General features: G+C 38.3%; 1 protein-coding gene across 1 annotated transcript in view; it reads left to right on the top strand.

Moving 5' to 3' along the window:
- Positions 1-1,103: 1,103 nt before the first annotated feature.
- The window catches only part of LOC113964699 (probable ATP-dependent RNA helicase DDX10), a 48,730-nt gene continuing 22,512 nt past the window's right edge, over positions 1,104-27,321 (top strand). Inside the window, exons 1-9 of the mRNA XM_027677263.1 lie at positions 1,104-1,323; positions 7,703-7,763; positions 8,011-8,141; positions 9,814-9,972; positions 10,422-10,542; positions 11,680-11,869; positions 13,951-14,077; positions 15,312-15,474; positions 16,930-17,014. Of these exons, the coding sequence (XP_027533064.1) occupies positions 1,141-1,323; positions 7,703-7,763; positions 8,011-8,141; positions 9,814-9,972; positions 10,422-10,542; positions 11,680-11,869; positions 13,951-14,077; positions 15,312-15,474; positions 16,930-17,014 (1,220 nt within the window). The 5' untranslated portion in view covers positions 1,104-1,140. The remainder of the gene's footprint in view (positions 1,324-7,702; positions 7,764-8,010; positions 8,142-9,813; positions 9,973-10,421; positions 10,543-11,679; positions 11,870-13,950; positions 14,078-15,311; positions 15,475-16,929; positions 17,015-27,321) is intronic.

Genomic DNA, 27,321 nt, shown 5'->3' with positions numbered 1-27,321 from the left:
GAAGGCTCCAGGGAGACCTTTTAACAGCCTTCCTGTACTTTAAAGGGGGCTTATGACACCAAGCTGAGTGGTATGGTTGACACTCTGGGATGCCATTCAGTGGGACCTGGGCAAGCTTGAGAAATGGGTCCACGGGAATTTCATAAGGTTTAATGAGACCAAGTGCAAGGTGCTGCACCTGGGTCAGGGCAACCCACAGTATCACTACAGGCTGGAGGATGAACAGATGCAGAGCAGCCCTGATGAGAAGGACTTGCAGTTGCTGGTGGATCAGAGACTGGACATGAGCCAACAATGTGCCCTTGCAACCCAGAAAGCCAATTGTATCCTGGGCTGCATCAGAAGCAGCGTAGCCAGCAGGTCAAGGGAGGGGATTCTGATCCTCTACTCCACTCTAGTGAAATCCCACCTGCAGTGCTGCATCCAGCTCTGAGGTCCTCAGCACAGAAAGGACATCAACCTGATGGAGTGAGTCCACAGGAGAGCCACCAAGATGTGATTAGAGGGATGGAGCACCTCTTCCATGAGGAAAGGCTAAGACAATTGGGATTGTTCAGCCTGGAAAAGAGAAGGCTGTGGGGTGACCTAATTGCAGCCTTCCAGTACCCGAAGGGAACCTACAAGAAAGATGGAGACAGACTATTTACAAGGGGGTGTAGTGTCAGGACAAAGGGGAATGGTTTTAAACTGGAAGAGAGGAGGTGTAGATTAGGTATTAGGAAGAACCTTTATTGTGAGGATGGTGAGGCACCAGAACAGGTTGCCCAAAGAAGCTGTGGATGCCCCATCCCTGGAAGTGTTCAAGGCCAGGTTGGATGGGGCTTGGAGCAACCTGGGCTAGCGGAAGGTGTCCCTGCCCCTGGCAGGGGGGTTGGACTAGACGATCTTTAAGGTCCCTTCCAAGCCAAACCATTCTACGAGTCCATGACGTCTTATAAAAAAGAGCGAGAGCAACCAACAGCTCATTTTTCGGGTTGTATCACACGAACCGTAATTTTTCTTCCACTCTTGCGCGCCCCTCTCACCCTCACACACTGCCGGGGAACCTTCGGCCCCACCCCCGGCGGCGCGCGCGGGTGACGCGCTGTGTCTGCGCCAGCCCCGCCCCGCGGCCGCGCGAGTGCTGCGCGTGGCGGCAGCATGGGCCGGGCCGGCGGGAGCGGCGGGGCGGCGGCGATGGACGCGGTGCGCAGCTTCGAGCGCTGGAAGAAGAAATACACCCGGCGGACGAAGAGGCTGCGGCTGCAGCGCAAGGAAAGGAAGCGGCCCGAGTGGCAGGTAGAGCGGGAGAACATCGCCCGCCTGGTGCAGCGCTACCCCGAGGTACGGCCGGTCCGGTCCGGGGAGCAAGGGGCTCTGTGTGCGGGGCGTGGGTGGGCGGGCGGGCACGGCGGTCCTGCGGAAAAGCGGCGGAAAAGCGGCTCCCCTCCTCCTGTGGCGTGTTTCGGGGTAGGGCTGGGAGGAGGAGGGATGGTATCTGTGTGCGGGTCTTGGGTGGGCGTGGGGAAGCCCCAGTGGTGGGCAGGCTGGTCCTCTGGTTGTCGGCGGCGCCTGTAGGTCACAGGTGTGTCGGGTGATACTGCTGTGTGGCAGGCAGGATGGCTTTTTACCTCCACGAGGCAGGGATGATATAGGGATGATTCTTTTCCCTTTTTTACCCAGGCAGAGGAGGAGAGGGCAGTGGTTCTGGTGGAGGTGACTGGCTGTGGAGCCGGGCGGAGTGGGACCCTCGTGGGAGAGTGAGTGGTTGGGAGGGCAGCAAGGAGGACGAGGAGGCTGAAGCAGGTGGTGGAAACGGTTTGCGTGCAGTGGCATTTGGTCCTTCTAACCAGGCGGCGTGCCTGTCTCCGTGTTGGAGGTGGGTCACGTTTGTCTCCAAAGAAGGTGCCCGACAAGCAAACATCGCGCTAGAGGAGTGTGTTGTTTAACCTCAAGTCAGGAAATAGGTTTTTGAATACCAGAGCTGAAGGCAGCGCTGTTGGTTTTGTTGCCCAGATTTCCTTGAATTCCTGTGGGAGATAGTCGGCTTTTGAATGGTACCGATATGTGGAAAGTACTGTAATTGTGGATAACGGGTTAGATGTGCTCTGCCTGTGATGCTGCTCTACCTTCTGCCAAACTTTTGCTGAGTTTGTAGCTGCTGCTGAGGAGGAGCAGGGCAGTTCTGCTTGGTTACGCAGTGCTCGGCATAGCTGGTGGTAATCACTTTTGGCGATTGTAGTTTGATCGAGCACAAAGTAATGAAGAGAGCCATAGAAGAAACGCATATGTTACTGTGAAGAGGTCACGTTAGCTCCTTTGGTTAAGATTCAGCAAGTTAGTATTCTTAAGTTGAACTTGCTTTACTGTTTGAAAGCAAATGGTATGCTTCCAAAGATAGTCATATTACTGTTTTGAATTACAGATTATTTCTCAGGGGAAAAAAAAGGTCTTGTAATTCATTGGCTTTTCGTTTTTTTGATAAAAATTAAAGATTGTAACTATGTAAATGATTAGTACATTCTGTTGTGCATAAATTTTGAGTTAACTTGTTTTGGCAATATCTTTCTACTCACTATAGAAATAGTCAGCTTTCACAGTCACAGCTGGAATTGTTAGAAGCTTGTATTTTTCCGAGTGGGATGACCACTGGTAGGTGAGTGTCTTTATGGAATGACAAACATCCTGCATTACTACAGTACTGTTGGACTGTTTCTGTAACCTAGACTTGAGGTGGTTGCCTCTGCATGGTCTCTGGAGGGTCCATGTCTGAGCAAGAGGGAGAAACTGAGTTAAAGCAACTTGGCAAAGGCTGTTTATAGAGTTTGTAAACTCTCTACACAGCTCCCTGGTGGTGGACCTATTGTTTATATACCAAATTGCAGTATATATACCATAGATTGCTTTGTATTTCTGTGTATTGCATTCAATTTCCACTCATTCTACATAGATTTGTGTTTATACTGGCTTTATGGTCACCTCTGTCAGTTGCTTCCCTGGATACTTGCATTTATTTGCTATATATATGGCTATGTGAATGTGTAGAGATGCTTCTGTGTCACTATTGTGACTGCACATGCGCCTGTTTCTGGGCATGGGTAATAATTCTGTGTCTCTGTGGACCTTGGGGCAGCATAGGTAAGAATTGGGTAGTGGGAGGTTGTGTTTGTCTGTGTTTTTAGAGGCTGAAGAAAAGAGGCTGGTAGTGGTCAGGCATATGTCCACTAGAATTAAGACAAGGTAAACCTGTGTTAGTATTAGGATGGTGCTGGGGGCTCCTGGTGTCAACCCTTCTGAGGTTTTGCTGTCCTCTAGCTCCAGGAGTCTCCTGTCTGTGAACATTCAGGTGGATGCCTGCCAAGCTTTTTATCTTCTATCCTTCAGATCTTCTTTTCTGGTCCCTAGCATGGTTTTCCACTTCGTCTCCAGTGTTTCTTCTGTATTACCCTGGATTTGGTTAAAGTGGGAGTGGGGATTGGGAGGAAGAACCATGTGCTTGGATCTAAAGGGGTCTCCAGTGAGTTCTGCATGAGGTAGATCCCTTTTCAGGGACAAGGGACCTAGAAAGCTCTTTGGTAAGCTCCTCTCTATGAAGTGCACTGGCTGGGGTCTCTGTCACGCAGGCTGTGGGTGGGTTAAGTATGTGCTTTTCTCATGAATGTGGCATGGAATTGGGGTAGCATGGCTGATGGATGCACGAAGATTCGCCTTGCCCTCCTGTCTATAATTTCCTGTGTGAGAATGTCTGCAGGGGGTAAACAACACAAAATTAATAATGAAGAGGTAACCAATATACTTTGTTACTGGATTTTTTTGTAATTTGTTGACGTGACAGCAAATGTGTGGCAGCATAGATGCAAAATGTGAAATTTAGTTCCAATAGGTCCCAGTCATGGGACCGTTTTCTGTGTTATGTGTTCGTAGGTTGTCTGTTGTCTGTTAATCCAGCGACTTCATTGCCTAATCGTCAGGCCATTGATGGACATGGTCCTTTCCATCCAGTTGTGCTCATGAAAAGTATTGAGCGCCTAACTGATGTGCTGGTGAGCTGTTCGTGAAAAATTCTTTCTAGTGTGCTTTATGTCAGATTAGTTGAGTTAGATCAGAATGTCATTTGAAGTATTTGAAGTGAGCTGGCTGCTCTCACAAGTGTAGATTCCCAGCTAGATTAGCTGAGGTAGTAACTTCTAGCAGGGAAACAAGCTAAGTAGAAGTTGGTGGTGTTTTCCACTGGTGCATGTAGATATAAAATAGAGCTATCAGAAAATCTGCCTCTAACACCAGGTCTTCTTATGCCTGCCATTTCGACTTGACTTAAAAATAAACCAGTATTTTTGGAGTTTAAGGGTACTACTGCATATCCTTCTTCTGCTCCTAGGAGTCTGTAGGGCAGAGAAATAATAAAGGAAGCTTTGTGACACGGCCTCTCCTAACATTCCTCGCTCTTTTAATAGTGTTCTCACTTCTTTTCCTTGGACATCTTTAAAAGAGCTAGGCTTATGCATGTAATGATTTTTAAATTATTTTAGAGAAGTTTAACTTGGAGGAGCAGAACAATATTTGTTTGTTTTGATTAATATATCTGTTCTTACTGAGTCATCTAGAGTTAAAAAGAAGTTGAGTACTGAAATACTTTAGGTGTCCTTAATTATTTAGAACAATTTCACATTGGTGTAATAGCCTGTTTCATATTTTACAAACCTACTAAAATCTATCCCTTCAGTTGCACATAATCAATTGTGTGAATTCTTTTTTGATGTTGATAAGATACTTTTCCCTCCTGTAGGCATACTCTTTTCCTATTCACAGTTTCTTGGTTGAAATTAAACCAAAGCTGTATACATCACTGAGTTGTGATTATTTAGCATGTGAGACTGGGCATTAGCCAAATATTTCATGTGATATATAGTGTCTTCAAAATTATCAGTTGAGTTTGGAAATACTTTTTGAAGTTTCCAATTTGTGCAAGTCAAAAAGACTTTTAAAATGGTGATTTCTGAGAGGAGTTTTTCCCTCCTCCCAAATAACATTTCCAAAAGTTTAATTGCTCTGCTATGGTACAGTGAAAGCTTGAAATTTGTCTTGCAAGATCTATGTATTGAAATATGTTGAAACTAGGTTTTAGTAAGGGTGTTATTACCTTTTATCTATTTTTATCTTTTATTATAGGGATTGAATTCACATATTAAATTACTTATCTTGATTTTACTAGAGGGAACTAGCCTGAAAAGAGTGGTGTCATGATTTAGATGCTTTAAACAGTTATAACCTCTCAGTTTTCTATAATAGGCAGAGCCTGTAGAAGGCTTGGTGCTTCAAGTAGATATAAAGCTGATCTGACAGCTCGGTAGCCCTTCATCTGGGGCCTTCTTTGAAATTGTTATCACAAGATGTCAAGAAGAGCCGAGGACTGTTTTGCTTGGTTCCTGTGTTGGGAGATTTCTGTTCAGCAGTCTGTTAGAATGAAGTGATGCCAGTTAGAAATGCAGGAAGTGTGTAAGCTTTGAGTTTGACATTTGGAAATCTCAGTTTATGGATTCTAGTCAGTATACATTCAAAGCTGTGTAGTCTACCTTCCTCTTTTTCAGCTCAGGCTTTATAAACTCAGTAGTCTATTTTTTTTCCCTTGAGTTCTGTGGTTTTGTTCAGCCCTGCTGCTATTAGTTGTGAAGTTTGCCAATCAAAGCTGTTCACATTTTTTAATTACCACCTAACTGCTAGAACAGTTGCAAATATTATATTTTTCTCAAGATCTCTACTTGACATCTCAACATCTTTTTAAATCATTGAGCCAACTCATGGACTGAAACACATGCTATGTAATTACATCATCATCATGGCTAGGCTTCACGAACGAAGATTTGGGAAGGGCTCTACCCACATTTCTTGCAATATGTAATTACACATGTGTGTGTAATTAACAGCTCTCAAGTGTGGATGCATACAGAGAAGTAAATTAGCACAATGAACTACTTTTTTAGTATCTGGGGTTTTTTTTACTTTGTAGGACAGCTCTAAAAAGTAAGTACACCAAGTGCTAGAGGTTAGTGAATCTGGTGAGCTTCAGGATACTGAAGCTTGTGCCTCTCCTGTCTCAGTCAGGTTGATGCAATATTGCTGCAGTTCTGGGTGCCCATATCTGCCCTGCAGCGAGGGTGAGTGTATCTTCCCAGTAGTTGTGCCTGTGTACACACATGTCCAGCCACAGCTGAACACAGACAGAGCAGTGCCTTTATTGGCACGCACACAGAGTGCTTGCACACAATAAATATGGGCGGCAGGTGCTGTTCCTCTCTGTCTGATGGGGATTAACATCCACTAGTGAAATATGTACTCACAACTGGCATTATCTACTCAGCCCCAGAGCTGGCCTCAGGCCGTGGTTTTCCCAGGTGCCGGCACTGGCACCCTCCAGCCTCTGAGGTTTGTGGTACCATTCCAGTTACCGGCTCTGGGCTCAAGTGCTGCTGTCCACTCATCCCACTTGAAGGTTGCTGGTGGTCTCTCACGCAGGCTTAGAACAGACAGTGTGCCCACAAAGAAAGTCAATGGAAAGAATGTAAGAGTAATTATTTTTATTGTTATTACTGTTAATAAAATAAATTATATTATGTAAAAGTATTTAGTAAGACTGTAGGGCAGGCTGTAGTGATGAGGTACAGGGCTCAGTTAGGGAAGTGTGTGCTGACCAGCCAGCTGTCACTCAGACCAGCACCTTTTTATCCCCTTTTGCCTCTATTTTCTCATGTGGGTTCCTCCCCAGTCCACCTTGATCCCTTCTTTTCCCTGTCTTTGATCCTTACCCTACACATCCCACAACAAGTCTTACACATTCCTACAGCCCCCTTAAAACACCCCGTACGAGGTTGTCCAGTGTCCTCAAATGCTTCCCCCCCCCCCCGCCCTGCTCCCTCTGAGCCTTGTGCACCTGCAGGCACTGATCCCTGCCATTCTGCAGGGCCTTCTGGCGAGGGGGTAGCCCCACTAGTGCCTTGGTGGAGTTCACCGAGGAACCGTGAGCTGACCCCTCTCCTCCAGTGGTCCCAGGGAACACCTGAGTCAGGGTACTGTAACTCTGTATGCAGTGATAATGTCAGTGAGGCACCTTCCCATCACTGTTCCACTGGTTCTTACAAAGTCTTTGAGTTCACAATTGTTAATCTTTAATCACATAACCTAATACTAAACATATGCAAAAGACACTAGCACCACAGAGTCAAAATGGAGAACTGGAGTGGTAGAGAGGTATCTTTCTTATCTGGAGCTAATTCCTGAAGTGTTTGTTTACCAGGCCTTTACCCTGCAGAACACTTACCTGCTTTAGTGATGTCCAGTCTCATACAGCAACTGGAATACACTTCATCCTCATTGCTTCTAGAGATCTGAAAGTATAGATGCGAAAAGGACAGCTGAACTCTAATAAGGTTGAGATGAGAAACCTCCTGAGGTTCTCTTCACTCTTAATTGTTCTGTGATTTCATGATGATCTGAGCTTTAAATTGTGCTATTAACTTGTGTTATTCAAGTATATCTTATTACTTACTGAACGGCTTTTGGTAGAAGTGGTTTGGCTTAGGTCAAACTAGTATAGATTGCCTGACTAGCTAACTTGGATCAGGTCATACTGAACTACTACATATTTATGTAAACACCAACTTAAAGATTGCTTTAGATGGTTAGATGGTTAGATTGTAAGCACTGATCAAAATTATTTTTTTTTCAGATAAATGCAAGTGAAATCCAAAGATTTTCAGATTTTCCGTTGTCAAAAAAAACCCTAAAAGGTGAGTATGGAAGTTTTGTTTAGAAAATAATGTAAGTAAAAAAGAATGTATTCTTTATCTGCATCTGAATGGGTTTTTTTTGCTTTAAATTAAGTTTTAGATAAGTGTTGCTATGTACAGCATTTTCTAAACAGAGGAATAGAGTCTTGGGTCAGACAAAACTAAATGAAGTTTTTTTCTTTCTTTTTTTTTATTCCTCTTCCCCTCCCACACACTCTCTCTTCTCTTCCCACACTGCACATACTAGGACTGCAGGAAGCTCAGTATCGTGTGGTAACAGAGATACAGAGGCAAACCATAGGTTTGGCTTTACAAGGTAAAGATGTACTCGGAGCTGCAAAGACTGGATCAGGCAAAACCTTGGCTTTTATTGTTCCAGTAAGTAATTTATATCCTTCCATTTGTACTCAAACCAAGTTATCCATGAAGTATTGATGTCAGACAGCTTAGGTTAATAGATTCTGAGAGAAAAGTTACAATTCAGCTGATCTAAGTGTTCTAAGAAAGCCAAGATACTAATTTAATAAAGCTGCTTGAGGTTCTGAAAGAAGCGTGTTTCTGGCACTAGGAATATTCTGAGACTTAGAAGTTTCATTTTAGTCCTCACATGAGTAGACCCTGTGTGATTTTGCAAGTGCTTTGTTTTCCTCTCAGAAATGTTTCCTGGTGCAACTCTAGTTGTTCAGTTCTGAAAACTAAATGTATGAAGTAGAATGGTAAATTTTCTTCAGTTCCTTAAAATTTTTTTTAGATGAATGATTTTCACTCCTTTAAAATGTAGGAATTTGGACCTTATATAGCAAACTTAACCTTAGTGATTGTGGACTTCCATTTCCTTGTCTTTTGTGAACTGCTTTGAAATCGCTTATGGGTGCAAGTGGAAAAACTGGATGAAAACCCTTGTCATGGATATATATGTTTGACAGTTTTACTCAATACATCATGAAATACATTTCATTTCTTTGTGCTGAAAATGTAATTGAGACGTGTGCTAAAAGTGCACATATAAGTGGATACAAATCCCATCATGTTATTTTTATATGAAGGGAAAAAAATGTTATGATTATGGAGTTACTTTGTTTTAAATGTTACTTGCATTTTTCTAAGCATAAATTTCTTTGGAGCCTATTTTATCGCTAACTATGAGAACAGTAGAAAGTTCTTTGAATACTCGCTGTAGTTGAGAAGATTTATGCTTTATGCTGTCTTTTAAAAAAGTATTTTTTACTAGTGAAGAATAAAAAACGTAGGAGGATTCAAAAGATAGTCTTGTGAATTTGAGAAACAGAAGTGAGATTGCTCAGTTACTTAATCTAAGGGTAGAAGTACTTTGTTTTACAAACCTTATTTTAAAACAATTTTAGAGAAGAGTGCTAAGAGAGGAGCTGAAGAGATGAAAAATGGAAAAAAAATTAACTGTACAAGGATGTGTAATGGCTTTCAGTATTCCAGAAGGTTTCAGATATTCATACTTGTAAAGTCTTTGTGTTAGGATTAGATGACTAAGACAGTGTTTCTGCAGTGTCAATTCCTAAGAGAAGGAATAATCCTTGTCTGAGCTGCAACTTTAATTGGAGTGCTCTGTATGTAACATGGATAGTACTGCTTCAAACCTACAGCCAGAATTAAAGCTTCAATAACTAATGTTCTTGCAGTTGATCATCCTGTTTCTGGTTCCCACAAAACCTTACGAGCAGGGAAATTTCTCATATTTTTCCACACTAATTTCAATTATCATGTAGATGTTAAGGCCTAGTTTCCACAATTTAGCAGGGTAGGATTAATTGTGCAGTAAAGTATTTATGATTTACCACCCATTACTGTCTGTCATAGGTTGGTACTGGAGAACTTTGCTACTGCAGGTATCATTACCATTAGTTAAAATTTATATATAATCAACCTATGTGAAGTGGACACTGATGTTTCTTCATGTCATTACTTTAGTTAATGTGGCTTTGTCTTTTTTTTAATGATACTTTTTGTTACAAACTTGTTGTTACACACTTTCCTTCTGAGATTTTTATAGTGTTAATATGTTAATTGTTTTCAGGCTTTGGAACTCCTATATCGCCAACAGTGGACTTCCGCTGATGGACTGGGAGTTCTGATAATATCGCCGACCCGGGAACTGGCATATCAAACCTTCAAGGTTCTGCGTAAAGTGGGAAAGAATCATGAGTTCTCAGCTGGTCTTGTCATTGGAGGAAAGGTGTGTCCTCTCTTGGAGTTTGCTATGTGGAATCATAATTGAGTAGTATGTTAAGTACTAGTTTAGAAAGGAAACCCTGGGATCAAAAACTCAGGGAAGAGAACAGTTAATGGGAATATATCAGCGATCCACTTGTTTTCTTGTGTGTACTCTGTATCTTTTGAAGCTTTTGCATATTTACAATCTTCCCAGGTTCCATGACTGAGTGGACCTTCCTGCCAAGCCTTCCAGGACTGTCTTGTGAATTTAGATTATTCTGAAATAACATTTTGCTTAGGCCGTAAGTGTGAGCATGCTGAAGAAATGGCGATGTATCTGTGGAAAGAGGAGAGGTTGCTCCTTAACTGTTCCTTCTAAAAATTACCAGTAGGTTAAGCTGACTTGACCATGTCTGGTACTGGGCTTCTAGTTTGAACAAGTAGAGCTAAGCTGGTTTAACTCCTTTTCAGGATCTGAAAGAAGAGTCTGAAAGAATACACCACATAAATATGCTAATTTGCACTCCAGGACGGCTTCTACAACACATGGATGAAACTTCATATTTCTATGCATCTGATCTGCAAATGTTGAGTAAGTTTTTTAAGTACTTGCAAGTATTTGGGAATATTTTGTAACAGTTCATGGAGCACTGTATGGAGCACTTTCTTGGGTAAAAAGTTTATCTTTGCATGGTATGTAAATGGAATGGCATTTAAGCTCACACATGTCCAAATTAAATTAGAAAACAGCAAAGCCACTTTCTTCTTTGTACTTTCTCTGAAGCTGTTGCTGAGCATGCTTTCCTTAGGGTGATAAGAACAAGTAGGTGAGTTAGTAAGGAAATCAAGCACAAATGTAGTGTCTCATATAATCCTTTATATCTTTATATCCTTTATATAGCCAAACTTTCCTTTCTGGCTATAGCTCTTGTGTTTTTCCTGACATGATCGTTAACTATCTATAATGAATATTCATTGCAGTGTGTGTATTTTGGACCAGTTCTATAAAACATTTTTCTTTGTATTTTAAGACAGATTTCTGCTCCTTTTAATATTTTGTTAGCATTGTTAACATTGTTCATTTACATCCTTCCAACCTGAACAAAAATTTTCAGTGTAATGAAAAAGTTTGCCTGCCACTAAGAACTGCATAATCATTAGCATAGCTTCAGGAATGTAGAAGCAATTAAGAAGCTAACGAAGCTGATAAAATGTGGAATTATGCTTGCTACACTTAGTACAATTCATGGCAGACAAAAATTGCATTAAATGTAGGCTCTTTTCTTAAGACTTTGTCTCTGTTCTACTCGGTTTATATCTTGTATTTCAATGGTAAATTTAACTTAGGTAAAGGAGAGTTTTTTTGCTCTGTCATGAATAGTACAGCACTGTTTTATGTTCTGTGCTCCTATTTCAGTAATAGGAAAGGGAGTCTGTTTACAAATTGCTGAACTGTTTATTTGAAATGCTGAACTTTTTGCTTCAGTGTGTGAAACTGAGGGCTGTAGTGCATAGATTATGGGAAATGCTGTGATTTCTATTGCAGGTTGTTTTAAAACATTTTATGAAATACATGAATATCTAAAGAGAATCCTGTTATATACAGTAATTAAGTTAATCTCTGCAGTATAAGTACAGATGGAATTTTGTACTATATAGATTTAATGTAGGGGTTTTTTTAATAATTAAATCTAAAACCAGATTTTCTCAACTTTATCCCTCAATCAAGTTCTTGATGAAGCTGATAGAATTCTAGACATGGGGTTTGCTGATACAATGAATGCAATCATAGAAAATCTACCTAAGAAACGCCAGACCTTGCTTTTTTCTGCAACACAAACAAAATCAGTGAAGGATCTTGCACGTCTGAGTCTGAAAGATCCAGAATATGTTTGGGTTCATGAGAAGGCCAAATTCAGGTATGTTGGGCTATTTTTTTTTCTGAGGGGTTAAACAGATAGTGGTTCTACTTAACTGCTTCTCTGACTGTCAGTTTCCTGAATCAAAAGGGTTTTTTTGCATCCTCCTCCTTTCTGCAGTGTCTACTGTGTGTTTCCCTGAAAGCAAGAAGTTTCCAGATAAGAGGGGACTAGTTCTGACGGAATCATTACAGGGAGGCTGAACCTGTGCTTGTCTCGTGTCTCCTCAGGCAGCTTCTCAAACTGGACATTTTTTTCCTTGCGAGGAAGCACCAGAGTGGATTATAGCCTGAATGGAGTAGTGTCCTAGCAGCACTCAGTTCTGAATTGCTCCTTTTTTGTTGTTTGGCTTTCTTGCCTCCTGCATGTGCATACTTGCTATGCAGAACCACCACATCTGTTGCACAAACACGGTTTGTCTGTGTGCCGTTTATAAATCTGGCTTTCCAAGGAAATGCAGTGCTAGTGGGAAAATGCAGAATGGCAGCAGTCCTGTTTGTGTGTTCAGTATTAGATGCCCATAAGAAAGCATGTGGTGGTAGTGCATGTGCAGTAAGTCTTGTGGCTTCCTGATGTGCTGCATGTTCTGTGCGTGTTTAAGACTCTGCCCTTTGCACACAAAATAAATTTGTCATACCTTACAGTTTGGAGCAGGATGGGAGGCCCTTGCTAGGAATGAAGTATGTGGTATCACTAAATGAAAAAATATACACGTTGCTTTTTGGCACATTATTTTCTTTTGAAATTGAAATGAAGCATGTTATTTACTTTGCATTTCTGTGGGCTCGATCATCTGAATGTCAAATTGCTTATGAACATGGATGATTATTTTTCTGCTCTTCTGTGAAATATGCATATATTTCCATATATAAAATGCAGGGGAAAGGTGAAGCATTGTGTTAAAAATGGCTTTTCCAAGAGCAAACAAGAAATCATCAGGAAAATGCACAGCAGAACCACATTGAATCTTGCGGGAGTTTTAACTATTTGATTTGATTATCTCTGTATTGTACTGCAAATACCTTTTTTTAATCAGCAGTACTGTCAAAGGCATCTGAAATAATCATGATTGCCAGAAAAAAATCTGTGATTAATATCTTCTTAGCAGAAGAGGATATATAAGCCTAATGTGTATTCTTCATTTTGAGGGCTGACTCTACATCTGTTTCACGGATCTCACATGTTTTGTGAAGTCTGTTTTTAAGTACATTTAATTTTTTTAAATATTTGGGAGAATGCAATTAGGTAACAAACTGAAACAGAAAAAAGGAAAGTATTAATTTGTTTTAAAATTTACTGCCTTAGTAGTGAAAGGTTATTGCCTTATGAAAATTTCCTGTGAAAGACTTTAAAAGTGAAAAGTGCTATGGCATAATTGAACTTGAATAGCAGAATAAAAACTGGAGGAGTCTCCTGTAATTTCATCCTCCCAAGTGACCACCTTTAGAAAAGTAATTTTGAATACCTTTGGTGTGTTTAGAGTGAAGCAGAGGGACTGTAAGAGATGAGCATTTAGGTGTGTTTCAAGGGCAAATTTGCCAAAGAACTTTTTGTTGTTTTATTAAGAGCAGAAATGTGAGTAAAGATGACAATTCAGAGCTTTAGAAAGTTACCTTGCGTATCAGGGTAATCAGTAGAAGTACATCAGTGCTATTTTTTCATGCATGATTAGACTCTGCTTTGACATTGCTTTAAGCACAAATGATGCCTTAATAGGACTAATAGAAAAAATTGCATTTAAGTCAAGGCAATTTGAATGTCGCTGCTTAGACATGGAAAGAGTTTGCCTTGCTAGTAGTAAATGAATTTAGAAGTAATGTCAAAAGTCATCTGTGCCTCCTCACTGGCTTTTAGTAAGGAAATTGATTCATCTTTCAAGAGTAGCTTTCAAGTGGAGCTGCTAAGACTTTTTCCTCAAAGTGGGGGAACTTTCCAGCCTGACTCCTTTTCTTTTCTCCTCTTTTCTGAGTATCTATAAGACACTCTTGACTTAAAAGAAAGGTCAAGCATCTCCGTAAATGTATCTAAATATACTTTTTTGGTGTGGTTTTGCTTTGGTTTTGTTTTTCTTTTTTTTTTAGTACCCCAGCAACTTTGGATCAGAATTATGTTGTCTGTGAGCTTCAGCAAAAAGTAAACATGTTATACTCTTTCCTGAGAACTCATTTGAAAAAGAAGAGCATTGTGTTTTTTGCAAGCTGTAAAGAGGTATGGCTTTTTCCCCCCCCTCCCCCCATAGCATTTTAAAGCTAATAAAATGAAGATATTAATAAAATATTAATAAAATATTAATACAATGAAGATTTCAAGGCACCAGAGAGGTGAGATTCTGGACTAGTTTGCAATAGGAAATTGGAGGAACAAAACAACACCTACTCCTGTAGACGTGTCATGCAGGGCCTGGCTTCTGGATGTTCGGCGACCCAGGCTCAATGGAAAAAGGTTCTGGAGACTCAGCCATTTTTATGCTCTGCTGTTAAAAATGAATGCTAAAATTATTGTCAGTTGGTCAGTTAGTTTTGTCTCATGACACATTTTGTAGTGTGCTTACACAGTACTTCAGGAGGTGTACCTGGTTTCTTTACAAGCTTTTAAGCCTGCCTATTTGAGAAATTATGATTGTGAAATAGTACAGCAATAGGTTTTTCTTACATAGGAAGTAATCCTTCAAATCCTCGTATAAATATCCTGGGACCATTCTGTTGAAGCTACTTGTATGTGTTTATGTGGCGCAGGTATTTATAACTACTCCACGTATCAAGTATTTTACAACATACAATGGTATAGTAAATATTCATTGCCGTTCTTCCACTTGTGTAAGAGGTTACAATATTTTTGTTGTTCTGCAGAGTGAAGCAGTAGGTTTAGTTGTACGGAGGTTCTCTGAGCTGCAGCTGTTCCTGCAATAGACACAGTTTCTGTAACTATTTTCTTAAAATAATATTACATAGCACCCTGCTCTAAAATGATGTTGCATCATAGGTACTGTATGTAAGAGTAAACAGGCTGATTTTGTAAGAGAAACTGTTGAAGCTTGAAATAGTAAACTGAGACTGTAGACTGCTTTGAGTTGCAGTATAGAACACAACACCCCTCCAGTATTGTCTCAAAGCAGTGCTTCTTGGTGGACTTCTCGTACTTTGGTCCCTTGCATACAGCCTAACTAGTCACGTCCCAAGTCATTCTTGCTGTTAGCTACTCTGGTTTCTTTTAGGAAATGTCATCAAAAGGCATGCCAATCTTCTTCCACAGCTGGTTTCTTCTTTTATATTCTTTAGTACCTGGGTGTGTTGACAAAGTCTCAAAATAGCATCTCTTGTCAATGATATGGAGAAAAGTTTATTTATTTTGACGTACTAAATCAGTTCCTGTATACTGTATATGATCTTTGCAAGTTTAACATTGCATGGTAATTTCCCCCCTCTCCCGATTTGTTGGATAGGTCCAATATCTGTTCAGAGTTTTCTGTAAGCTTCAGCCTGGTCTTCCTGTACTGGCACTCCATGGCAAGCAGCAGCAGATGAAGAGAATGGAAATCTACACTTGCTTTGTTCGGAAAAAGGCAGCGGTACTTTTCGCTACAGATATTGCAGCTCGTGGTCTGGGTATGTACCCACAGAAGCAGTTATTCACAAAGTGATGACCTAACCCTGTTGAGGCTTTATCAGACTTTATACTCTGAAGACCAGCTTGATTTGTGAAAAATGAAGCTGTAGTCTGCTTAGGAGCTCACTAGGGTAACTCAAAAAAGAGAGATGCATCTTAGAGTTCTGCTGTTTCTTTACTGAAGAGGCCCACTTAATCTGTGCTTATTTTTTCTTTTTTTCCCAGAAGAACTTTTGTTGGATGAAAATGATGATGTATTTGCTTACTGCATGCCATAAGGCAAGATTTTAGCAGTTTTTAGTATTAGTGATATGCCTGTATCCTGTGGGTTATTCCAAAGGATATGAAAAATTACTAACCTACCAGTATGTGGAAAGAACTTTTAACATCTGAATTATGAATGGCTTTATATAGGACTGTGTTGTGTAAAGAGATAAAAAAATAGATGGGGGTAAAAGCAAATATATTTATAGGATTTATTTTGAGCCAAGAGTTTCTTACCTCTGGGCATTACCTGCTGAATTATGATTTACTTCTTTGGACTTCTTTTTTCTTTTCTTTTTTTTTTCTTAGTACTTGGAGGCATTTGGGTATGACACAAGACTTTTCAGGAGTTCACTCATTGTTTCAGATAGCAAACTCCGTTGTCCAAAAATGTGAGGTTTTGTCATTATGCTACAAAAGAAGAGAAGGTGCTCTAAAAGATGAAGGCAGAAATGAAAACTTTATCAAAACTTCTATACTGCTGAAATGTCACCAGTGAGGATCTAATTTGCGTGTGGTTGGTTGGTTTTAGAGCGTGGGTATAAATGTGGAATACAGCATAGCTACAGACTTGGTCAGGAAGTAATTCAAACTTAGTCCCGGGCAAAGCATGCTGCTGCTTCATGAAGTACAGCAGTTAGAAAATGCTTATTAATAATATCATCCGCAGTCAGTGTTGACTTCTTTGTCAGTCTTGGTCACACACCCCCCTTGACTCCTGCATCTTTGAGAGGAACTGTGGTATTTCTGTATGTGACAGCTGAAGTGCTGTCTCACCACAGCTGACTTCAAATCCCAGTGGTGTAGGATATTAATAGTCTGAGTGAAAAGTGGGTTAGATATTGTTATTTAGTTGTTACATATAGTGGTGTTTTATCATCTGTGTGACCCAAAGCATGTCTGTTCTTGTCAAGTGTGAAATGACGCTCCATTCATTGTACTGTCATAGTTTAGGAAATGAAGACACAATTAATTTTAACTTTTTTTGTTGAAGAGAATGATTGTTTATGTATGCTAATACATGCAATTAATTTTATTTTTATTTCAGAGGTTGAACCCAATGACTGTAAATGGGGTCCAAATGATGCTTCTTACAGGAATTAATGCTTCAAAATAATATGTCGCTCTTGAATAGGAGGTTTTTCAGTACACTGAGCTTAAATATTGACATATTTTTTTTCTTTATACAGATTTTCCAGCAGTGAACTGGGTCATCCAGTTTGATTGTCCAGAAGATGCAAACACATACATCCACAGAGTGGGAAGAACAGCCAGGTTTGTTTTCCCTTTTCATTAGTATTTTAATGTTTAAAACTAGATCATTGTAGGGAGACATAATTGGCTAAAGATTCACTCGAAAAAAATCAAGATATAAATTGGAAACAGAGAAAAAGGCTGTTATCACTAAAAACCCCATTTGATTAGTTAAGAACAATGATTTAACTTAATGATTTCTTAGCTTCAGAGACTTGCTACAGCAGACAAAAAACATCTCTGGTTCTTTCATCCGATCAGGGAAGATTAATAGTGAGGAAACAGAAAATCTTTTGTACTTGGCAGGATTACCTCAAAGGCTGAGTTGAGCATATTTGTGAGTGGAAAAGCTTGTTTTGCCACTGACACTTATAGTTAAATAAGGTTTTAGGCTGTGGATCTAATTCCTTAGTGTCATTGAAGACTCTTCAAAAGAATGGAAATATTTCTTCCTTATTTTAATTTGGGGAGGAAGGAATCAAATAATGTTAATTACAGGTTAAATTTTTAATTTTCTAAGTCTTTTGTAGAATTACATTCTTAGGCATAGCTTTAGTTTAAATATTTGTGACTAAGTCTTTATGATGGAAGGGAGTTACCCAGCTACACTATTGAAAACCAGGTCCTTGATCTCTGAAGTAGATTTTTAACAGAAACAGGAGCTGTCACTGCATATAATTCAGTGAATCAAAAACTTTAAACAATTATCTGAAAGATGAAATGCAAGACCTGGCATTATATCTTGTTTATAATTTAATTCGTTTGTAGTAGGGTTTGCAGTATTGGCAGTTGTCAAACCTAATGACAGAACAGTTGCTTAGAGTAGGACTTCAACATTATAGAAATTTGAGATCTGTGTTCGTGGATCAGAAGGCTATAAATTTTCGTGACCATCTCTTTCAAAATGTGGAAGTTCTGTGTTTCATTGTACTTGGTAACATTTCTGCCCCATTCTGTCATGTGCTTTCCATTTTCTGATCTACCTGCTGTAGTAGAAGGGAACAATAAGTTTTCAAATGCTTTTGAAAAAAAAGCTATCAATGAAAAAAAACAGTGAATGTTACATATAATTAGATAAACCACCTACCTATTTTGCTAAACTAAAATTTAGATGTAATCTTATGCACACCAATTGAGAGAAAAGCATATAGCCTTAGTTAAAATTCTGTGGTGTTTTTTATTTCTTCCCCTTTTTTTTTTTTTTTTAATTCCTGAGTGGTTTCCGCAGAAGGCTGGTAATTTTGTCTTTATGGCATATTGTCATCATATGAAAGAAAACAATATATTTGGCACTGTTTAATTGCCAGCTTCTAGGAGCCTTGTTGAGCTCTTCCTGAGCCGTGTCACTGAGCTAAAACACCTCTTGAGTTGTAATCCTCAGGCTTTTTCCCAATTCTCATTAGGAGCTGAGAAGAGCGATTGTAAGTAGTTTAGCGCAGGGAAACAGCTCTGAAGAGCTACAAAGACAACTATCTCCCCTTTTTCATAACGCTTTTATTCAAGTGTCACTCTGAGGAGGATGTTAGCATGGCAACCTTAAGGGCCTGTCTTCAGTGGCCTCTTAAATACAATCCTCTATGATTCCTCAAGGAACAGATTTAGACAGAAAATTGGGGCAGAGATTCTGTCTCGTGGGCCGAGGGCTGTGCTGGATGCCTCACCGGGCTGTAGTTTACATTTCCTTTTACGTGAATTTTTCAGTAGGCAGACCTTATAGAAATTGGGAGTGCATCAAAGCAAGTTGTTTGAGCTGGCAGGATAGTGACTAATAGTGAAACAAATTCCTTTTGTAGGAAGAGCTTCATGGGTATTTCCTGTTTCTTAATGTGATACAAACATCAAGGCAGGTTCTACCTATGCTGAGTATTAATTTTGAAGAAACATACAGACTTTCTCCATCTTTAAGGTAAAGCAGTCCTGGAAAGAGGAAAGAAATTCGTTCAGGAAACTTAATGGCATGAAATAAATCTTTGAAAATAAAACAAGGCAGATGTCTAATAATTTTAAGTGAATACTGTATACTAAGTAAATATGCTAATGCAGTTTTAGATGTGGATAGTTGAGAATGTACTTCTCAGTGAAATCTGAGTGTTGAGTAGGAAGCTTCACTTGTTTTCAATAGCTGCAGTTAGTATGAGAAGCTTATGTTTCTTCTAGAAACTTGATAAAAATGAACTGAACTGCAGTTTAGTAGTCCTTGTTAATGAGGTTAGAGATCATTGCAAATTTTCATGGGTTATGACAGTGTATAATTGCATGGAATGAAAGCTAAATTAAATATCTCAGCTAAATTAGAGGCTGTGTTAAACTATAATTAAAACTGAGATGCCACATACTGTTTACTTTTGAAATAAACTTATTTTTTGATACAAAGGTAAATATGAAAGTCAGGAGAGAAACTGTGTTGGGGATGGGGCTGAAAAACCTTTGACTAGCGATCATGGATATGTTTCCAGATCTGTTTTACAGTTTTGCAAAGCTTAATCTAAGATGAAAGATTATTTTTAAGTGGATCAGACCTCTGTGTTCCCTAAGTAGCATTTCACTTGTATTTTATCCTGTTGAAGAACATAAATTGCAACTCCTGCATTTTTGATTTATTGTAAAGTAAGATCAGGAAAATCTGGGTGTTGTCCAGTAACGCTTTTACTTTGTAGTAGAGTTGACATATATTGAGTGGTTTGGTTGTTTGTTTTTTTTTTCTTGTAAAGTTGAAATGTATGCTAGAATTGGAGTGATTGGAAGCTGTTTCTTCCAACTGCTTTTAAAGTATTTATTTAAAGTCCTTACTGGTTCAGTAAAATTCTAAAATATTGACAATATCATTGGCAGTGCCATAAATATTTCTGACTATATTTTTACCACACATTCTCTTTGAAAAATCTGTGATTTAAAATACTAGATCAAAGTGTTTTCCTGTTGGTTTTAGTTTCAAAAATTCTAAACAAAAGCTGCTTGTAGCAATAGCCTGCAAAACTAATTTCTTCCATTTCTTAATTTCTATTAATGCTTTCTATTCTGTAACCTATGAAGCCTATAGTTGGTCAATTTTATGAAACAAGTTACAGTGCCACTAGGGGACAGCAGAAGATAATAATTTTTGAAGCACATTGATGCTCACTTTTTTCCCTAACTGTTTTTTCAATCATAATTCTATGGCATGAGGAAAACATATAGGGATATATTGCTTTCAGACATGATTGCACTGATGAGACAAGATACCAAAAAGTCTATTTTGTCTTTTTATTCATGTGTGTATATCTTTTACTTTGGATGTACCTAAATCCTGGCACGTATCAGTAATTAATTTCTTTTTTTCCTAGCATTGTGTTCCTCCTTCCACTTAATTTTTTTTTCCTTCAGACGAGACTATTAAAAACTGTTACTTGAGTTGAGTGATTTTTCTGTCAGGAATCTTTTTTAAATACACCGACAGTGGAATGTTAAACAGAATAAATCTCTTCACTCTGTCATTTTTATCTGTGGTGTGTCCAGAGTTATATATAAGGTTTAGGTCTGACTGGCACAGACTTCTGATGGAATTTAATCCAGGCTAGTTGGTTAGGTTTCTTAGGTGCTTAAACTGATTTAGGAAAGTAATTGTAATTTTGTTGTTGTTGTTAAACATAGTGTGCACACAGGCATGCAAGTTCTGTCTAGCTCTGCTATGCTTTTTTTCCTTTTAGTAAATTATGCTCTGAAAACAAATGGAATAATAAAAGTCCATCTTCTCAAAGCAGTATACTCTGTTATCTGCCATCTTTGTACTGGCTGGTATGATGATTAGAGCCAAAGAGGTATGAGTAAAGGCTTATAAGATCTATGGGTTTTTTGATGCCTTGGGAGTAGAAGAGAACACACGCACATGTCAAATTATGGAAAGGTTAAAGGAGCAGGTCATAGAATGATCTTATTCTGTCATGGAGTATAATGCTTTGAAGCTTATTAGTGCTCATTGGGGCTCTACTTAAGTAATTGCACATTATATGTGTGAAAGTGAGACTAATAAGCCTTTAGAATAATGTGTCAGTAAAGCATTTAAAAGTGTGAGTGACTTAATGGTACCTTTTTCAATGGTGGAAACTTGATTTATTTTTTTTTATTTGGGAAAAATATCCCAGGGATGCGTGTCCTGAATAAACAGCATAGCCAAGATGACAGCTCTTTATTTGACTGTATTTCTTTTCTTTTTAATTTTAAGACCCACCGAAGCACTTTTACCGTTGTTTCTTTAAAAATAAATGCAGTATTAAGACCATCTCATATTATATTGCAGTCAAGTCATCTTCCTAACTCAAGTTAGGTTAAAAATAGCTGGTAGTGGAGGTCATAAGAAATTGTTGACACCACATTTAACTCGCAATTCACATTATTAAATTCTCTAAAATTAAACACTGTATCCTAGCTACATTCTTGACAGTGGCCTGTGACGCTGCAGTTATACTGACTGGCCCTGTGTTATCTGTTAGAATTCTTTTAATAGTGGAATAGTATGAATGTTCCTTTACACTGAACAATTAAGTGGCTAAAGTTATTACCTGCTGACATGAAGCTGCAATACCGTAGCTGTGATAAAAAATTAATAAGCACATGTATTTTAACTCAGTAGAGTGGACACAGCTGCAGTGGAAAACAGATTGCTTCCTGTCTAGGCTGGAGGATCCAACAACCTTCCAAGGCCTTTTTGAATTCAGTTTATTCTAAGATTAGCATGACAAGATTGGTGAGCAACTGCCTGTTCTTGTCCATTATTTCTTGTGACTAGCAAACAGGGACACTGACCTTGTATGACTGAATGAAGGGGATGGTCGTTTTGTGGTAAAAATAAAACCCAGTTGGTTCTCAGAACTTGACAATAGGTATAAGTGGGCTACTGTCTGGACAGCAGAAGGAAAAGGATATTAAGTGATCAGAGGAGAAGAAAAAATAAACTATGAAGCAATCTCTGACTTAGTAGCAGTATTTACTGATAATTTTTTGGAGATACTGAATTAAGGTTTATGCAATGGAGAAACAGAAGTGAACAAACCATTAGAAGTGACCTAAAGCAAAAACAGAAACGAAAGCCAATTCACGTTTTGTTGTTTGTTTTAAATACTCTGTGGGACGTCAGACTGTTCACAACCCATGCATGGGAAAGAGCTCTTCTCCCTGGCTGAATCAAGGACCCAGCAGTGAATGTGGACTGTCAGCTGTGTTTGCTCAGCTGTGAACAGCAAACACACTTTCTGGTCTTTTTATTGGTCTACTTTGGTAGGACTTGCTGTAGATGGTACAGCACTGTTTCAGTTCACAGTGCATACAGATATCTTGTTAAAAGTTAGTTGTTTTAAAGAAAAATATCTATTACAAAAAGAGGCAATTGATCCTGTAGATGAGATAGAAATTCCAATATGCACTTATTTTTTGTGCTCATTTTTAATTTAAAAAAATAGAATACCACATTAATATTGTGAGAAAAATCTCTCCTTTCGATTTATGAAACGGCAAAAAAAATACTTGCAGGACAAGGAAACTTGCAGCAAGAAATCCTTTATTGCAGCGCTGGGTGCAGTCCCAAGCCACACTCCTGGAAAAAGCACGCATGGTTTGAAAAACACGCTCCCTTTGTACCCTTGGCCACCTAAGATGTTGAATATTCAACAGGTAACAGGTATTTTACCTTAAAAGGTAATTTTTTGAATTCGGGAGGGGGTGTCACCCTCCCTCCTGATTGATTGGTGACATACCCCCCCGTACATGCACAGGGGGGTCCTGCACACAAAGACTTGCCATGTGGCCAGAGTATATTTTCCATTTTTTATATATTTTATCCTACCTCAACCGCGACATTCCTGTGGTGTCAAGCCCTGACGGGGCCTTTCACCTTAAAATCTTCACGAGGCGCCTAAAATTCCTGAAATTAAATGAAAGAGAAGAAAAAATCCCAACACCCCCTGCTTCCCACTTAAATCAATTTACTTATAATAAAACCAGATTCCTTTATTTCTCATAATATGAAAGAAACATGGCAGTGTAGAAGGTATGATAAACGGTAGATAAAACTTTTCTTGCTCCTTGGCTTGGAAAAATAATGTTTTCTTGGTTTGAAGCTTAGATTTCACCAGTCCTACTCATGTCAGAAGACCCAGAAGGTAATATAATTGGAAACAAAGTTTTGTCTGAATTGAGCCTGCTATGGGAGACCTAAAATGTGGTTTTTTAAAGAAATATATTTAGAAATGGTAGCTTACCTAGTCAGATTTAATAGTTGAATTTTAAAACAAAATTTGAATTATTGTGTTTCTGTGGAAGACCTTAGGGGTACATATGGATATTAGTTTCTCTTTGTTGAAGGAGAGTGTGTGGGTGAACAAATTTATTTGTATGTGTATCAGATTGAAATAGATCTATTCAGAATAAAACTGTCCATTTTGATATGTTTTGGATATATTTTTATAGATGTCTCATATTGTTCCTTTACATTAAGAGAGTACAATACAAATGCCTGCATCAATGAAATGTTTCCTTCACTATTTTTTAAAAAAATGAAATTAATTTAAAAATTAAATATAAATTACATGCTAGAAATAATAGGACTTGACTCAAACTTTTTTTTCTAATCCATCATACATTAGATATGATTGCTAGGTTATTAGCTAACAATTCACTGCCATGTTTTTTCATCTTTGCAAAGGTAAATCTTTGCCCTAGAAGCCAGAGTCTGTGCTGCTTTTTTTGTATTTTGCTCGTCAATTTTTCCACATGATGGAATTGTCTTCTTCTGGATTCTTTATGGAAACTAAAATGATATTCAGAGTCTGAAAGAACATTATTGTTGCAAAATCAAGTGGTCCAGAATATTTCTGTTTGGAGAAGAGTATGAATGGTGTATAGTGGACAAATGATCGTGTTTTATGATGAATAACTTGGCTTTACAGTCGACGTAACTATTAAATAGTTTTGTATTAATTGCTTGGCAACCATATATGATGAACAAAGGGTCCATCGGAAGAAGAGAGAAAATACATAATTAGAGTGTATTACAATGCACATTGTTTTTCATGCTATTCCAAATGCTCGACTTACTAACCTTAATGTTTTAAGGATAGCAGTCTCTTGCTTGCTTTGGTAAATCTCCAGTTTTGATCTGGGTGAGAAAGAGACAGTTGAGAAGTTGATCTGGCTTCCTTTGTGCCCAGTTTCCTCTCTCTGAATGGATCTACTGTGGAGAGTTTCTGCAATGCTAAAGTATCTGAAGGTAGCTCGTTTGCTTGGAATGCAAGACTTTTTAGGAATGAGCTTTGATTTGAGCTTACAAGTTTTGCAGGGATGCCTTACTTCCTTCTATGTCTTTTGACAAATGAGATGACAGCATATGTTGATGCTATCCATACTGGCCCAGTTGGGCTAAAATTAGATCTTTAATCAAGTCAATTTGGTAAAGTCCCATTTAAGTTACAGATTAAAAAAACCCCAAAAATACTTTTTTTTTTGAGTATGGTGGTAGATGTGTGACCTCCAAAGTATAAAAAATTTTATACTTAAGGTTTCCTGCATGTTTGTGTGTGGTAAATATCTTCAGAAACATTATCACTTCATTTATATTGCGTTTCTTGTAATGGGAAGTATTCCAATTCAGGAAACTGTTATGTAAGTATCTTTATCTCTGCAACCCTCCTCCGCCAAATTTTATGATTATCTCATCATCTCACTTTTCTCCTTTGCCAGTTTTTAAAATAGATTATTTTTTGTTGCCAAACAAAGCAGAAATATTGCCTTTAACTGTTGAAATTTGGCATCAATTTATGTCTTGTGAAATACAGATGCTAGGGAAACATGTTGTAACACATCTGTTCAAGACAACCTGTATAACATTTCCTGTAAGGTCTGTATACCCGTGCAGGTTATCCTTATGGTTCCCCCTCCATGCCTTTTTTCTTACTGGATGTCTGCGTTAGAGCAGAACACTGGTGCCCGATGACCATCAATCAGTTGGTTCCCATTCCTATTTTATTCTGGTATCACTGCAACTCGTATGTCACTGACAGCTAAAATGTGGTGCATTTGTCTGATCTATACGTTACAATGGTCATGGCAAGGATGTAGAATTACTCTGAGTGTAGCTAGAACAAGCTCAACTGTAGCTGCCTGGCAAGGGGAGATTGATTAATAACCACAGTACATTTTTATCTATTATTTATCTATTTTATCTGTTTCCTTTGGGATAATGGTAATATTGTTTGCTTTAATAGTATTGCAGGGGTATATGCAGCTGTTGACTAGATCTGATCAAGGGTGGATTAAGATAGGTTAGATTAGGCAACAATTGAGTGTCTATTCGGCCTGTATGAAAAACATTTTTTTTCTCATCCTGTCTTCACTGGATTGTTGCCATGATACTTCTTCATGCTTGATACCAGCTGTTGGCTCACTAGTTTTTAGCAGAAGTTTAAGATAGATTCTGTCATGGTGAGTAAACTGTCCTCTTGATTTTAGTGCTTTATTTGATTTTTTTGATGTGAAATGAAACTATTTGGCAACACTTTCTGTTTCTTTGCTATGGAAATGGTGTTCTTAACATTTTTAAACTGTTTTTCTCTACTTCTAATTAGCTAGTACTACATTGTCCTAAATAGTTTATCCCACTTCCTTCTTGTCCTGCCTTTGGTGCTTGCCCTTGATTGTAAGCATCTTTCTTTTTCTCATCTGCAGTCAGTGTAAATATAACATTCCTACCCTTTACTTTATAGTGCTAAGCTTCCTCACTTGTAAGTAAAGATTGAGTTGCAGAAAAGTTACTTGCCTTTTTCGTAAGTGTTGAAGCCAGAAGATGATAGAAAATAAGACAGATATGAACTAGAAGTATGTGAATTTTTTTGCCCCCAAAGACTTTCTTCAAGTAAGATGCAATTTTCCATAGAACTGGAATGAATTGTGTCTTGTATCCTTGAGACTGTTAAAATCATAGTGCAAAGATGAGTCCCTGCTCTTGTTTCTTGGTCACCTTGAGGAGATGACAAGATAAGTAATATTATCAATTACTAAACAGTCCAAGAAAGTTTGATTACTTTAAAGTTTTTAATTTGTTTTTCTTCAACAGAGTCAAAGTGCATACTTAGTGAATAATAAATCACCAGAGTGAATTAGCATTTTAGGACAGATGTTTGGTTTTGGTCATGATGGTGATAATTTTAGCTTGAAGGATGCAGTTGGCAAGAATGGAGGGAACTTCTCCTAATGTCTACTCATCTGCAGAAGGAGTAGTCCTGCTGAAGAATTACAGTAGCTGAGATTAATTTTTTGCTGCTTTATTATCTATAAAAGTTTAAAGGTTTTATCTCTCTGCTGAAAATAATTATGGAAATGTTCTTTTGTTTGCTTTAGTGGAGAATTTTATTCCTGTAGGATATTGAAGAATGTTCTTTTCTTCTATGATTTAGACATTGTGATGAAAAGAAATTTTGAGCAAATCTAAGTTTTTGTCATTGTTTATGCCAGTTTTTAGTAGCTTGTGCTTTCCTAAACTTGCCAAAATAGAAGCTTTGAGTATGAGAGACACTGAGAGAGCATTTTCGAAAACTTAAATTTTCCACCAGAGCCTCCCTTTTCAAGATTATCTTTAACACCATAATTTTCTGATTAGCACATTACAAGTTTGTTATTTTCTTTTTTGAGAAATAAGATAATACTCTGCCGAACTACAACTGCTTTTTTATAGGCTGCATTTTGCTTTCTTTACCTAAATGTCCATTGGGGATAATGAACAGATACAAACCTTCCCAGATGATACTTAAGTTTGTTTTGCTTTTAGCTTTGCTAATTCTGTAATGTATTAATTTTCATTTTTAGCTCTGAAGAACAGTGTTATTATTAAACTGTTTTAAATCACACACTTAGGATAAAAATGGGCAAAGACTATTCCTTCAAATACATTTAAACTATTGGCATTTGAAGGAGAATGTTTCCAAAATATCTAAGGAAAAGGATTTCACAGCATCAATAGTTACCAGATGTCTTTCAGTCCCTTGGAATTTCTGAAGGCATAGCTCTGAGAAATTTTTCTATGTTGGTTTGGTTTTTTGTTGTTTTTTTTTTTTTCTTTCTTAGTAGGTGTTTGAAAACCTGTCATGTTTTTATCTGTTTCCATGTGATCGTGTCTTTACTTAGCTACCGTACTATTTTCTCTATGTAAAGGCTTTGCAAGTTTTAATGTAAACATTGAAATAGTTGTTGTCCATATATACCAGATATAATGCTTGTTTTCTTTTTGTGAATTATCTATGAGATGTGCCTTTAGGATTTGTACTTTCTGAAAAGATAACTGACTTAGCATATAGTGAGTTTAG

The sequence above is a fragment of the Neopelma chrysocephalum genome, unplaced genomic scaffold, assembly GCF_003984885.1.
Source record: "Neopelma chrysocephalum unplaced genomic scaffold, ASM398488v2 Primary Assembly neopelma1_43, whole genome shotgun sequence".
Classification (NCBI taxonomy): domain Eukaryota; kingdom Metazoa; phylum Chordata; class Aves; order Passeriformes; family Pipridae; genus Neopelma; species Neopelma chrysocephalum.
The sequence above is the reverse complement of the archived record's forward strand: the minus strand, read 5'-3'. Positions and strand labels throughout refer to the sequence as shown.